Source organism: Colius striatus, chromosome 10, assembly GCF_028858725.1.
Source record: "Colius striatus isolate bColStr4 chromosome 10, bColStr4.1.hap1, whole genome shotgun sequence".
Taxonomy (NCBI): domain Eukaryota; kingdom Metazoa; phylum Chordata; class Aves; order Coliiformes; family Coliidae; genus Colius; species Colius striatus.
In genome coordinates this window covers 17,552,580-17,564,446 of record NC_084768.1, presented here as the reverse complement: position 1 = coordinate 17,564,446, position 11,867 = coordinate 17,552,580, and the positions used below count along the sequence as shown (strand labels likewise).

Sequence of the window (11,867 nt, the reverse complement as noted above, 5' to 3'; positions counted from 1 at the left end):
CGTGTCAGCCCGCTGCGGGCCGGGCCCCGCTCCCGCCGCGCCTCCCCGCGCCGCCATCTTCCCGCGCGCCCCGCCGCGACGCGCCGCCGCGGACACGCGAGGCCCCCGGCGCCGCCGGCCGGGGCTGCCCGCGCTGTTCGCCTGCGGCGGGCGGGCGGCGGCGGCGGGGCAGCCGCGGGCCCTACGCACCGCGCCGCCGCGTCAGCGGAAGGAGGAAGCGCCATGGCCGACGCCTGGGCCGGCTTCTCGCAGGAGGAGCTGCGGCGCCTGCGGGGCCAGCGCCCAGGTACGGACCGACACCGGCTTCCGGCGGGGGCCGGGACGCGGAGCCCGGGACAGGGACCCGGGGCCGGGCCGGGCGCTGGGGCCGTCCCGGTTAACGGGGAGGGTGTGGGGAAAGCGGCGCGGAGGAAGCTCCGGGGCCTCGGTACCCTGTCAGCCCCCGCAGCTGCACCTTTATCCATCCCCTCAGCCCCAACACCCACACCTCTGTCCATCCCCTCAGCCCCCACACCCCTGTCCATCCCCTCAGCCCCAACACCCACACCTCTATCCATTCCCTCGGCCCCTGCAGCTGCACCTTTATCCATCCCTTCAGCCCTCACACCCGCACCTCTGTCCATCCCCTCAGCTCATCCACTCCATCTGTCTGCATCAAACACCAAGCAGACCTCGATTTCCCCAGCAAGTCCCTCAGCCGTCACAGCCCAGGCACCATCTCTTGTAGCTGCCCTCAGTCTGACATCCAGCTCCTGTGTCTCTCCACCTGCAGCCTCTCTGTCACATTTACAGACTGTCTTGCCTCTTGTCCTGCCCCCACACCTGTCTGTTTGGTACCCCACTCATGTTCCCAGCCTCCTCTTTGCCCATCTGTCGTCTTGCTTTTCTCCATTCTTCACTTTGTAAACCCCTAGTTTTCCCACCAGACTGCCTGGGACCCTTCTTTAGCCCTAGATCTGTCTCTCCCTGATTCCGCCAAGAGTCACCTCACTCCTACGTATGAGCCCTCCTTTAATCCCACAGTCCAGAACCCTTATTCATCCCTCTCCTCATTTTGGTTGCTCAGGTCCTTCAGAACCTCAAATCCTTAGGATAACAAAACACTTCCATGATCCTGGGTTTTCCTCCACTTTGCCTTCCTTTGACATCCTGATGTATCATTTCCTTATGTTGGTTTCACATTGGTTTGCTTGCCCAGAAAAGCTAACTCCTAGAGTCCAGTCTCAAGCTTTGGGTTTAATCCTGGTTCTCCCTTTGTTCCATTAATAGATTTGTATGAGCCCTCAGAGCAGCAGCATCGCCCCCACACTGGGAATAAGAGCCGAAAGCAACTGCAACGAGAAAAAGCCCTTCAGCAGCAATGTCAGAAGCTGGGACTGCAGGGTGGAGCAGCCTCTGTTCCTCCTGAGCAGTTGCTTTCTGCACCAAAACAGAAGCCTTGTCATCCTCAGCAGCCTGTGCCACCAGCTGATGCTCCTTCAGCAGGAGATCAAAGGGATAGCCGGGACCAGCCGAAGGAAGCGACACCGATAGATGCCTGTAATGGCAGTGCCAATGGCCAGAGCAACCCTGCAAAGCCAAACTCCAGAGTGGAGAAAAAGAAAGTGGAATTGTTAGTAAGTTGGTAAAATCGGGGTATGGGGTTTATTATTCTGTATTGGTTCATTCTTCTGTTGGGAAATGAACTTTCCTGTATCTAGTGGGAAGATTTGAGCAATTGTGTTCATGTCCTCTGCATTGAACCTTTGTTTTTTGTCTCCAGTTGGGTTAAACCTGATTCAGGACCAAATCCTTGAAAATATGCACCATGCTGTCTTCAGATAATATCCCCTGGCACTGAGACTGTACCACCCAAGTTGTAGGACTGTCTTAATGGTTTGTGAAGACTTAATCTCACCATTGTGCCATGTAGACAAGGCAGCAGCCACAACAGAAAGCCCTCTTGGAAGGAGATGTGCTCTGATTTGTGGATCTGCTGTGATTTGTGTAACTTTGTGTGCCCCTTTACAATATTGCTGCAAATTTGTTGATGCCAAAAGTGTTGGTAAGGAGGTAAAATGTCAGGTTTAAGCAGTTCTGTATCTTTCAGGATTTGAGATGTGACTGATCTCAAGGCTCTCACCCAGTGCATAAGCCCACAGTGAGTTGCTTGTTTCCCTCAGAAGCATCAGTGATACATGTGAGAGAGAGCAAGGAAAAAGTACTGGATGAACATGACTCTCTGTGAGTCTGATTGAATGGGTTGATTACTTAATTCATCATCCAGAATTCAGACAGTAGCCTAGAGAAGGAATCTGCTGTCTAAATTCTAGAGAGGGCAAGCATTTCTAGTATGAGAAGTTACTTGTTTTTAGCTCTTGTTTTCCTGCCAGTATCCAAGTGCCAATTTCTCCTTTTTCCCTCAGGGGGTGGAGCAAAGTGAGGGGCAAAAGGATTAATTGTTTTTCTCACACATACTTTAACAATGCTGCTTCAGCCCTCAGTTCCTATGCTGGTCCAAACTTTTCTGCCCAATGTAATCAACAAATCCTAGTTGGCCACCAGACTTTGATTCAGCATTTGTATTCCCCCAAAACAGGGATCGGCAGCTTTCCAAGTGCGATTTGCCAGATCCTATCTCTGGTGAAATCTATCTGTGGGATTTCAGAGGGGACTGCAGGTGCTTCCTGATGGAGAGGCAGGGCTGTGGCAGTCAGCAGCACGTGGCTTCTCTCCAATTCAAAACTCAAATGGATCTGGGAAGTTCTGTGTTGCAGAGGTGTGCCTTGAGAGGCTGCAGCTGCTGGCCGTGCTGCCTGCCATTTACCTGCCCTGCTTCTGGCTGGGATCACCTGCCTTCAGGTAGCTGTCCCTTCACCACTTTGAAGAGCAGGGCCAAATTCCTCATGTGGGTGCAGCTTACTGGTAGTGCTGGCTGTTCAGCTCCTTCCTAGTGGTAATAAATGAGACACCGACTCAGGAGAAGAGAGCTAAAGCTTTGTGGAGTAGTTTTTCACTCTGTGGTGAGCAAATAACAGTAGCTGCTGGATTAATCTCAGCCTGTGCACTTGAATTTAAACCTTATTTAAAGTATTGCCCTATATCAGGTTTTAGGAATAGGGGGATGATGATGCTAAGTTTGAAGATATGTTCTTGTGCAGAAATGTTTGTTAAGATTAGAGTGGGTGAGTTACTTTGGAATGTTTAGGCTGAGACCTCTTGAGAGAGGGCGTGAAGAGCACAACAGGGTGGCAAAGTGGCAAAGCAGTTTTTGTTTCTCCTTAATCCTGCTGAGTTGTGTTGATGGAGGTTGTCCCTTCTCATCTGAGACCTTGCCTTCCATCCTCAAGCTGGTTGTATCTCTTAGTAGATGGAACCTAGGAAATGGAATCCAAATAACTCTTTCCCTGCTGGCAAAAGTGAATCCTTGCTCTTCCTCATTGTTCATTTTCCTTGTAGCTTTGAACATTTGTCAGTTGAATTATTTGGGGGCTGTGTTGTAAAGCAGACCTGTGAAAGGATCTATTTTATGGAAAAAGCATTTCCAAAAGAGGCTGTGTTGGCAGACTGAACAGATGGTGACTTGTAGCAGCCAGTAAGAAACTCGAAACTGCTTCTACCTAGTGGGGAAGCACATCCTTTAAATGAAAAATTCCATCAATTGCTGAAAAAGTGCTGTATGCTCTTTCTTCCAGCCAAGCTGAATTAACCAGCAACTCACTTGCTTATGAAGACTTTTCTTCTGATGAGCAGATTTCATCTGGAAGTGTTTTATTGATCTGAGTGACTTCTTGCAGATGGCTCTTCGTTCCTCAGAACCGACACCTGTGTATTGTTTGTCTGCCATTTCTAGAGTTTGTTCTGGGAAATAATGATGGTGAACGTTTGTGTTGTTTGGGGAACAGAGAGAGAAATGGACTTTCTATTAATTTTCGTCTTCTTGTCAATGAGCAGACAGGAAAAGTCACGATGGGAAATCCTCCAGCAAGAGCAGCGGCTGATAGAAGAGAAGAATAAACGCAAGAAGGCACTTCTGGCCAAAGCTATTGCTGAGAGGTAAAGGGCTATGTAGCAGCGTGGGCTGAGGCAGGGATTACTTTACATCTGCAACCAGTTGCCTGTCTTCTATTTAAACCTCTCTTTTTCCTCCTCTCTGTGCTATGTTCTGTTCACAAAGGAGCAGCTGTGAGCGACATTTCTCTTTGATGACAAGTGCTGGCTAAGAAATTGTGACTAAGCTTTTCACACTTCCAAAGCTCTGTGTGCAGATGGAAAAATTATTACTCAATTCAAGAATTAGCTGGGGTCCTTGTGCCTTAGTAAGGGCACATTTGGAAGTTCGAGTGCTCAGATTCTCATCCGTGTTCTGTTCCTGAGTTGTTTCCATTGGATTGAAGGAAAGTTTATTTGATTCCTAACCCAGGAAGGGAAATGATAGCTATCTTTGGGCTTTTGACTCATTACCATGTGAAATGTGTTGAAAAGAGAAGATTAACAATGTTAAGAAGATACTGTTTTACCAATGTGATTAGAAAAACTGCCATGTTCTCACAACTGTAGCTCTTGCTCTTCAGGTGGCTGGACTTTAAGGCATTGTACAGTGATGTCTATCAAAATAGTTTGAGACTTTAGGGAAGGCAAGGATTGTAGGGCAGGATGTTGGAGCAGCTGTTAACACTGGATCAAGGTGGGAGATGTGAAGTGTCCAGGCTCACAGTGCTCTCCCAGACATGTCTGATGTCCTGCCCAACAAAGTGCTAGGGGTAGCACAGGTGAACATAGCCCAGTACTGTGCAGAACATTGTCTTTGAGGTTCTGAAGGTTTTGTTTTCCTTTGCCAGGCAGAGATATAAAACACAAGTACCTATGGTCTGAGTCACTGTAGGATGGCGAGTGGGGTTGTGATCACCAGGCTGGGTTCTTCTTCCTGAAGCAGAGCATGAGAAGAGAGTGGAGGACTTGGAAAGTGGTAGCTAGGAAGTTACATTTGACATTCCAAGGCCACCTTCAGGCCCTAAGCAATGCCACAGGATGTCTGTTTCTGTGTACCTGCATCATCAGCTGATCTAATGAGAGATGGTGTCACTCCTACACATCTAGTTTTGCTTTCAAGTACCTGCTCTGAGGCATAAAGCAGTGGCTGAAAAGCCTGGTTTTGCTGGTGGTGATGAATGACAGCAATGACCTGGTGTAAAAGCTTGTTGAAAGTTACTTAGCTGGTCTGGGAGTGAAATCCATCAAAGCTTACTGCCCTTAGCAACAGTTAGTTTTCAGAACTTTGGAATGAATAGGCCAAGTTGAGAAAGGTTACATAAGGCTTGATTGAAATCCTTTGTGTTTGATGTAAAACTTTCCATTGACTTCATTGGGATTCGGCCAGGCCTTTTGGGAATAATTTTGCAAAATGGAAATTAAGCTTAGGTTAGGTGACTTTTTGGCCCCTACTAACTGGGCTTCTTTGAAAGGGGATATTTGCAGGGCTAAATACCCTTCCCCCTCTCGCTCTTCCCCCCGAAGCCATTTCCTGTTTCCTTACACTGAGAACTACTTAGATACAGCAGCTTCTTGTGTGTTTCCACAGTGAAGAAACACAATCCATTTTAGGCACTTTGATTATAGTCATTACGTAATTTTACCATAGTCCTTTAATAGCAGGCATTTAGATCCCTGTGGATGTTAAAAAAGATCAAAAGTCTTAAAACCATGAAGGAGAAACCTTCTGAATAGCTCTTAAAGAAGTCAGTTGCTCAGCAAACGAAATGGGGCCCATTATGTCAAGGAAAGAGGCTTGAAAGAAATAAAAAGAAAGCAAATCGGCATCTTCTTTTTGCAGATCCAAAAGAACTCAAGCTGAAACAGTGAAACTAAAAAGGATTCAGAAGGAGTTGCAAGCTCTGGATGACATGGTGTCTGCTGACATTGGCATCCTGCGGAACCGCATCGATCAGGCCAGCTTGGACTACTCCTATGCCCGGTAAGCACAGACAGGGAGGAGGGAATAACCCTGCCCAAGTGGAGGGAGAAGGTGCTGTTTCCTGTCACTGAAGCAGCAGTGGAGTCATGTCATTGTAATAATGTGTAGTTAGAGCAGTCACAGTCAGGAAGGCTTTCAAATCTTGAGGTACAAGTATGCTTTTGATTTCCTGATTGCTCTCCCCTGGAATCTGGAGAGGGTTTGCTGGCTGCAGACTGCTCCCCAGCTCCATGCTGTCATGAGTCGTACTTACAGCTTTAACCATCTAGTTGTCTGTAAGCCTTGCTTTATTGTTTCAGGGTTGTTTATTTCTTCTCAGGGGGAAAAGAGGTTTTTTATTTAAAAAAAAGACAAAAATCCTAAAATGCAAGTCCTTTTCAGGGCAACTTGCTTGTTGCTGACAGCTCTGGTCCTGTTAGAATCGATGGGACCAATTAAGCTTAAAAACATATAACGCTGCTGAAGTGCTTTTGGAACTGGAACCAAAAATTGAAGGAAAAGCAAGCTTTTCCCCTTCACAATGTGCCTTTAATCACTGTGGTTCTGATGAGTTCCTTAAATGCAAGAAATTAATGGGATCACCCTATTAATTGTGGGTAAACCACAACATCAGTAGATAAACATCAGCATGTTTGTGCAGCCGTTTAATAAAAAGGAAACGTTGGGCTGCGGTTGCTGGTTCGCGATTCAATGTGTTAAAACTGTATTCCTCCTTCTGACTTTTGCTGTACGTTGACCACAGGCCAATAAACAAGGTAATTAGTCTCCAAAAAAATAGAAGCTGTAGCTTAAAAAAAATAATGGTTTCTTTTGTGCAGTTATCATTTGAAATATCTAATCACTGCAGCTTCAGTAGCTGAGTGCGTGTGAATACAGCGTTTGATATCCACAGGGGTGTATTTTAGGTTCAGGTCTGGTTTCTAAAACCATTGAATGCTCCTGGAAATTTCCTTACCTTTACCAAAATTTTTGGTAATCATGTGCCTAATTGAAATGCTTCATGGCAAAAGAGCATCCTACACAGGTGGCTCTGGTGCTTGGAAAGCTATTTTTAATGAAGAGATGGATGCTGGTAGGACAGAGGAGATAAACTTCACGAAATACTCCAAGACTTTCATGAACTTAGAAAGTCCTTTCGTGAAGGGGGGATTTGGAAATGCAAGTTAAATACTTTCAGTGATGTAGGTTTTAAGCTGATTTAAGTGGTGTCTTTTCAAGCAGTATTTTAGTTCTTGCCTTGTATTTTGGGGCTAAAACAATTTCAATGGGTCAAAAAGTGCAATATTAAGTGGTCCCGAGTACATATATAGTTAGGGGCATTTGGCAAATGCTGTGGAATGGATTTTTCTGAAATGTGTTTTGAAGAATATGTGTGAATTCAGCCCAAAGGTTTAACTGTGCAGAAGTTTCCAGCATAGTGTTAGTTTTTCCATTTCAGATACCTGTCTCGAGGAAGTCTTTGACTTCCTTCTGAGGGAAATGTAAGCAGGCATCTTCTGCAGACATAGCCTTTCATCTGGGTCAAAGTTTTGTGTTTATTTTATGAAAGAACATATAGAAAAGCCTTGGGAAAGCTTTCCTGTGTCTTATTTCCCCAAGCAGAGGAGCTCTCCTATCTTTCTGTTGCTTTGTTTAACCAAATATTTGAATCTCGATTTGTAAAACAGCTGGGTGCTTTATTCAACCAGATTGCTAACATTAGTTTTATGAATGCTCTGTGAGGTACATTGTGTAGTCACTCTGCAAAAGCCTTTGCTTAATCCCTTTCCTGATGAGCAAGATTCCATCTAGCTTTCTATTAATTACATCAGAATTACTACAGAGATTCACTGAAAGTAGTGGAAGATACATTACTCATGCAGGCACCAACCATGAAAGTGCTAGATATCCCAGATGTGTTAACCTCAATAAATGTTTGGAATATTTCCTTTTTGCTGTGTTTGTCGTGACAGGAAGTGGAAATTGGCAGGAGGTGTGTCAGGGGGGATGCTTAAAATAAAATTCTACATCTGTTGCCACGCAGAAGTTGTGATCACCATTGATGTCATATGCTGTGTCAATCTTTGCTGCTCATGACATTCTGAATAGATGTATGGGTGGCCAGAAGAGTACAGCTTTTAGATCAGATCCCAGTGTAAGTATGTACAGTACCATTGTAGCACCTGCATCTGGCAGGTGGATGGCTGGGTTAGGAAAAACAGAACTGGTTTGCAGTGTTTCAGTTCACTAGATAGGTGTTAATTAGAAGTGTGAAAACACTCCAGCTTCTGATGGTTTCTTTGTGCTACCAGTGATGCATCTCTTAAAACGGGCAGTACAAGTGCTTGTTCATGATTCTGTAGGTTTCAGAAGAGCAAATTAACTATTGGAACACTAATTGATCAAGAGGAGAAGATTTGATTGATTCATGCTTGCTTTCTTCTCTTTTACTAACATAGCAGCATGTCATGAGGAGCTGGCATAACATGTGGCAGAGCACATTGCATTTCAGGGCTGCTTAAAGTGTCTGTCCGTGTCTCGAATTGTAAAATGCTTTGAGAATTAACCCACTAGAACTGGTGCTGGTTTTGCAGGAAGCGGTACGATAAGGCCGAGTCGGAGTATGTGGCAGCCAAGCTGGACCTCCAGCACAAGACGGAGATTAAGGAGCACCTCACGGAGCACCTGTGCACCATCATCCAGCAGAACGAGCTCCGCAAGGCCAGGAAGCTGGAGGAGTTAATGCAGCAGCTGGAAGTGGAGGCAGATGAGGAAAATCTGGAACTTGAAATAGAGGTGGAGCGGCTGCTGCAGCAGCAGGAGGCAGAAGCAGGGAAACAAGTCAACCAGTCCCACAGCCATGCTGGGGCTGCAAATGATAGCCCTGCGGTACGGGAGGGTCAGCACACACACTGTGCTGTCACCCCTTCTGCTCCTTCTGAACAGATGGTTCCATCTCAAAATGCCACGACCAAATCTCTCTCCAGTACGGACAAACAAACTCAAGCAATAGATGTGACTCCAGGAAACCTCCCCGCTTGTTCTGCTACTTGACTGCTATGCTCAGGTGGATGGTATAGTCTCTATGGGCTTGTGTGCTGTATGTTTTATCTGGGCTGCTGCAGTGCCAGTAATATGCACTTCATTTCTCTCTTCCTTTAATGTTGTTTTCTAATGTTAAAGGCTCTTATTATTTTTTCACAAGACTCCCATTTGGGGTTCACCATCTGTCATCACTATTCTGGTCTAAGTTCATGTTCTCATGCCCAGCTCTTCACGGGGCTTCGTACCTTCCTGAAACAGGATACTTGGAAGTGAACAGTGGTGTTTTTCCAAAGGCCTTCAGCATATCGATATCACAGGTACCTGCTCCAGGCAGTGTGCAAGAGATACATATCTACAGGAGAAAACATCACAACTTAGTCTGCTTCTGAACTCATTCTGTCCCCTGACAACCACGATAGGATGTTTGTCTTCCTTTGCATCCATAAGGGATTAGTTTTTCAACGGTTTTTAATCCTGGGAAACACAAGTGCTTACTTTAATTGTCCTTATAGCTGATACTTCTTCCTGTACCTGGTTTAAAGGGACTCTACATATTAAGGGAAATTGCAAAGTTGGTTGTAATATTCCCTATTTAGCACTCGGCCTGTTTCTTTCAGGTAGTGCTAGATCACTCAAGGCTGTACAGCAATAACACTATTATCTGTGAAATCACAGCAGCTGACTTGACAGAAATGATGGCTTACAGTTTCAGACATTGCAGAATATATGATGTAGGAGTAGAAACACAGGAAAGAATGTGTTACAATTAAAGCTGTTGTGTTCCAGACTTTTTTTCTCTCTTGTAGATGTCTCAAAGTTTCACTAATTAGCAAGGGATCTTGTAATGAATGATCCCCACAGTATATCGGCAGCGAGTCCATTTTCATGCGTTGTCTTGCCTGAAGATCGCGTCTGCACCCCGCAAGAAGTTCAGCTGGTTTGCTCTGTTGCTGTTGAAAGGCTTTCAAAAAGCTATTCCAGGTGGAGAAAGTCTCAGGAATTAAGAGAGGACACGGGAAAACCTCCCCTAGACCCAACTGCAGCTGCAAACCGTGGGGACTGCCTTCAGAGTTGTCTGCTTTGTAAGGGAGGATGGCAGCTTTCCTCGTGGAAATGATTTCTGTCATACCTGACCCTAACGTGTCAGAGTTTATGAATGAGTTACCAAATGACACCATCAAGTATATAAATGGGACACCGATTGTCTCTGTGGCTTTAATAGTGGAAAAAAATGTCTCTACAATTCATTTTTATTCTATTAATAAATCAGTGCATCTTCTACACAGCGTGTTTACTTTCAGTTGTGGTATCTGATACTAATACACGTATCCAAAACTGTTTCTCCACAGGAGGTGACAAATGACAAAATCAGGTATGTCCTTTGGAAACTTTCCAGTGTGTGAAAGTAAAACCTTGAAAAAGATTGTTCCAAAGCACAAAAGCGTATGAAGCAAAGGCAGGGCGGGATACAGCTTGGCAGGAATCTTTTCAACTAACTGTGGCCCAAGGCACCAGTGGAAAAAAATCTCTATTAGTGCCTCCCATACACAGGAGAAAGCTGGATAAGTCTGTTTCCTAGAGAAGCTGCTCATAACCAGGGCTGACTGAAGTTAGTAAACTCCAAAGTGTCATTTGGGATGCATATGAAGCATCATTCTGTTGTCACCACTGCGCTGCATTCCCTCTTTTTTGTTGGCTGGAAGACCTGTCCTGAAAGCCTTAATTGTATTGTGAGAAAATTGGGACTGACTTCCTGTGCTCTGTCTGCAGTTGCAGAACAGCTTGTGGCAACCTGGTTATGGTTTTCAAAACTGGATACCAGTAAGTGCAATAGTAATTTAATTGTGCCATTCTTGTTTCCATTCTCTGCAGCTGTCCCCAGCTCCTCCTCGAGAGGTTCTAAGTCCTAGTGGATAGGTGTGTTTCTCATTACAGTTGTATTCAGCTTGTCAGGGAACATACAGAAGAGCATCTGACAGAAGAGTTCAGTCATCATGGTATTTACCAGGAAGTAAATGCAGTGTTTCGTGTCTCTCCGATAGGCTAAAACGTGGTTAAAATAGTCTTACTGATTGCACCTTGTTGTCATGGGTAAGGTCATTGTTTGAACTCCTCAAACTAAAAAAGGCAGCAAATTCTAAGAGTATGAGTTTCCCAGAAGGGAGTAAGTTGGTATCCAGCAAAACTACTTAAAAGCTGAAAATTTCCCGTGTGGCATCCTGATAGTGCTGGTGCTGTTTTTGCCTGACAGGGAAGATGCTGTTGTTAGAATCAGCAGTTTCAAATGCCTCATCAAAGCTGTGGCCATTTCTATCCATCTGTAACTTCTGAGCTTGCAAAATGAAGTGAACTAGCCAGAAGCCACATGAAACAGCCACATGCAATAACAATAGGCAGCTTCGCATTTGGTTGCTCTCTCTCTCCAGCTAGGGAGCTCAAGAGTTAAATTGTTTGATCTGAGTTATGAAGCCTTTCTCTGACGTGTGATATAAACCACTACCATGGTGTCAGTTCCACTTTGGGAGTTCACAAATGTTTTGATGGGTGCCAGTGTGCTGGTTTAACATTCCCCCTGTGCCGGAGCCAAGCAGTCCAGTCATAATTGTAACAACATGTGTGCTGGTCAGAAATGCCAGGAGATGATTTTGATGCAACAAAAGGGTGGTTTTTTTCCTTAAAGGAAAGAGAACAGTTGGAATTAAGTATCTTCAAGCAAAAAGCCATTTCTACCTTTGTAGCAGCTGATGCATCTTGCAAGGTTTGGCTCTGCAGTCACGAGGCTGCGTTGAAGGCAGGTGTGCTGCCCACTCAGCTGGCATGTTGGATGTCTTCGGAAGAAAAACGACAAGCTCAGCATAGATCAGGAGTGGCTGGGCAGATTTTTAAGTGA

General features: G+C 45.3%; 1 protein-coding gene across 3 annotated transcripts; it reads left to right on the top strand.

The window, feature by feature from the left end:
- Positions 1-205: 205 nt before the first annotated feature.
- Positions 206-10,247, top strand: GORAB (golgin, RAB6 interacting). Of its 3 annotated transcripts, XR_009819388.1 has the most exons (6): positions 206-286; positions 1,270-1,612; positions 3,934-4,035; positions 5,813-5,953; positions 7,906-8,087; positions 8,527-8,602. XR_009819388.1 is itself a non-coding variant. In XM_062004179.1 (5 exons), exons 1-5 carry the CDS (start codon positions 223-225, stop codon positions 8,984-8,986), a joined length of 1,110 nt encoding a protein of 369 aa, XP_061860163.1. In that variant the 5' UTR covers positions 206-222; the 3' UTR covers positions 8,987-10,247. The 3 variants fall into 3 exon arrangements, 2 of the variants coding, with proteins under 2 accessions (XP_061860163.1, XP_061860164.1); XM_062004179.1 differs by lacking the exon at positions 7,906-8,087 and having other exon boundaries at positions 8,527-10,247; XM_062004180.1 differs by lacking the exons at positions 7,906-8,087; positions 8,527-8,602 and having other exon boundaries at positions 5,813-5,957.
- The last annotated feature ends 1,620 nt before the right edge of the window (positions 10,248-11,867 follow it).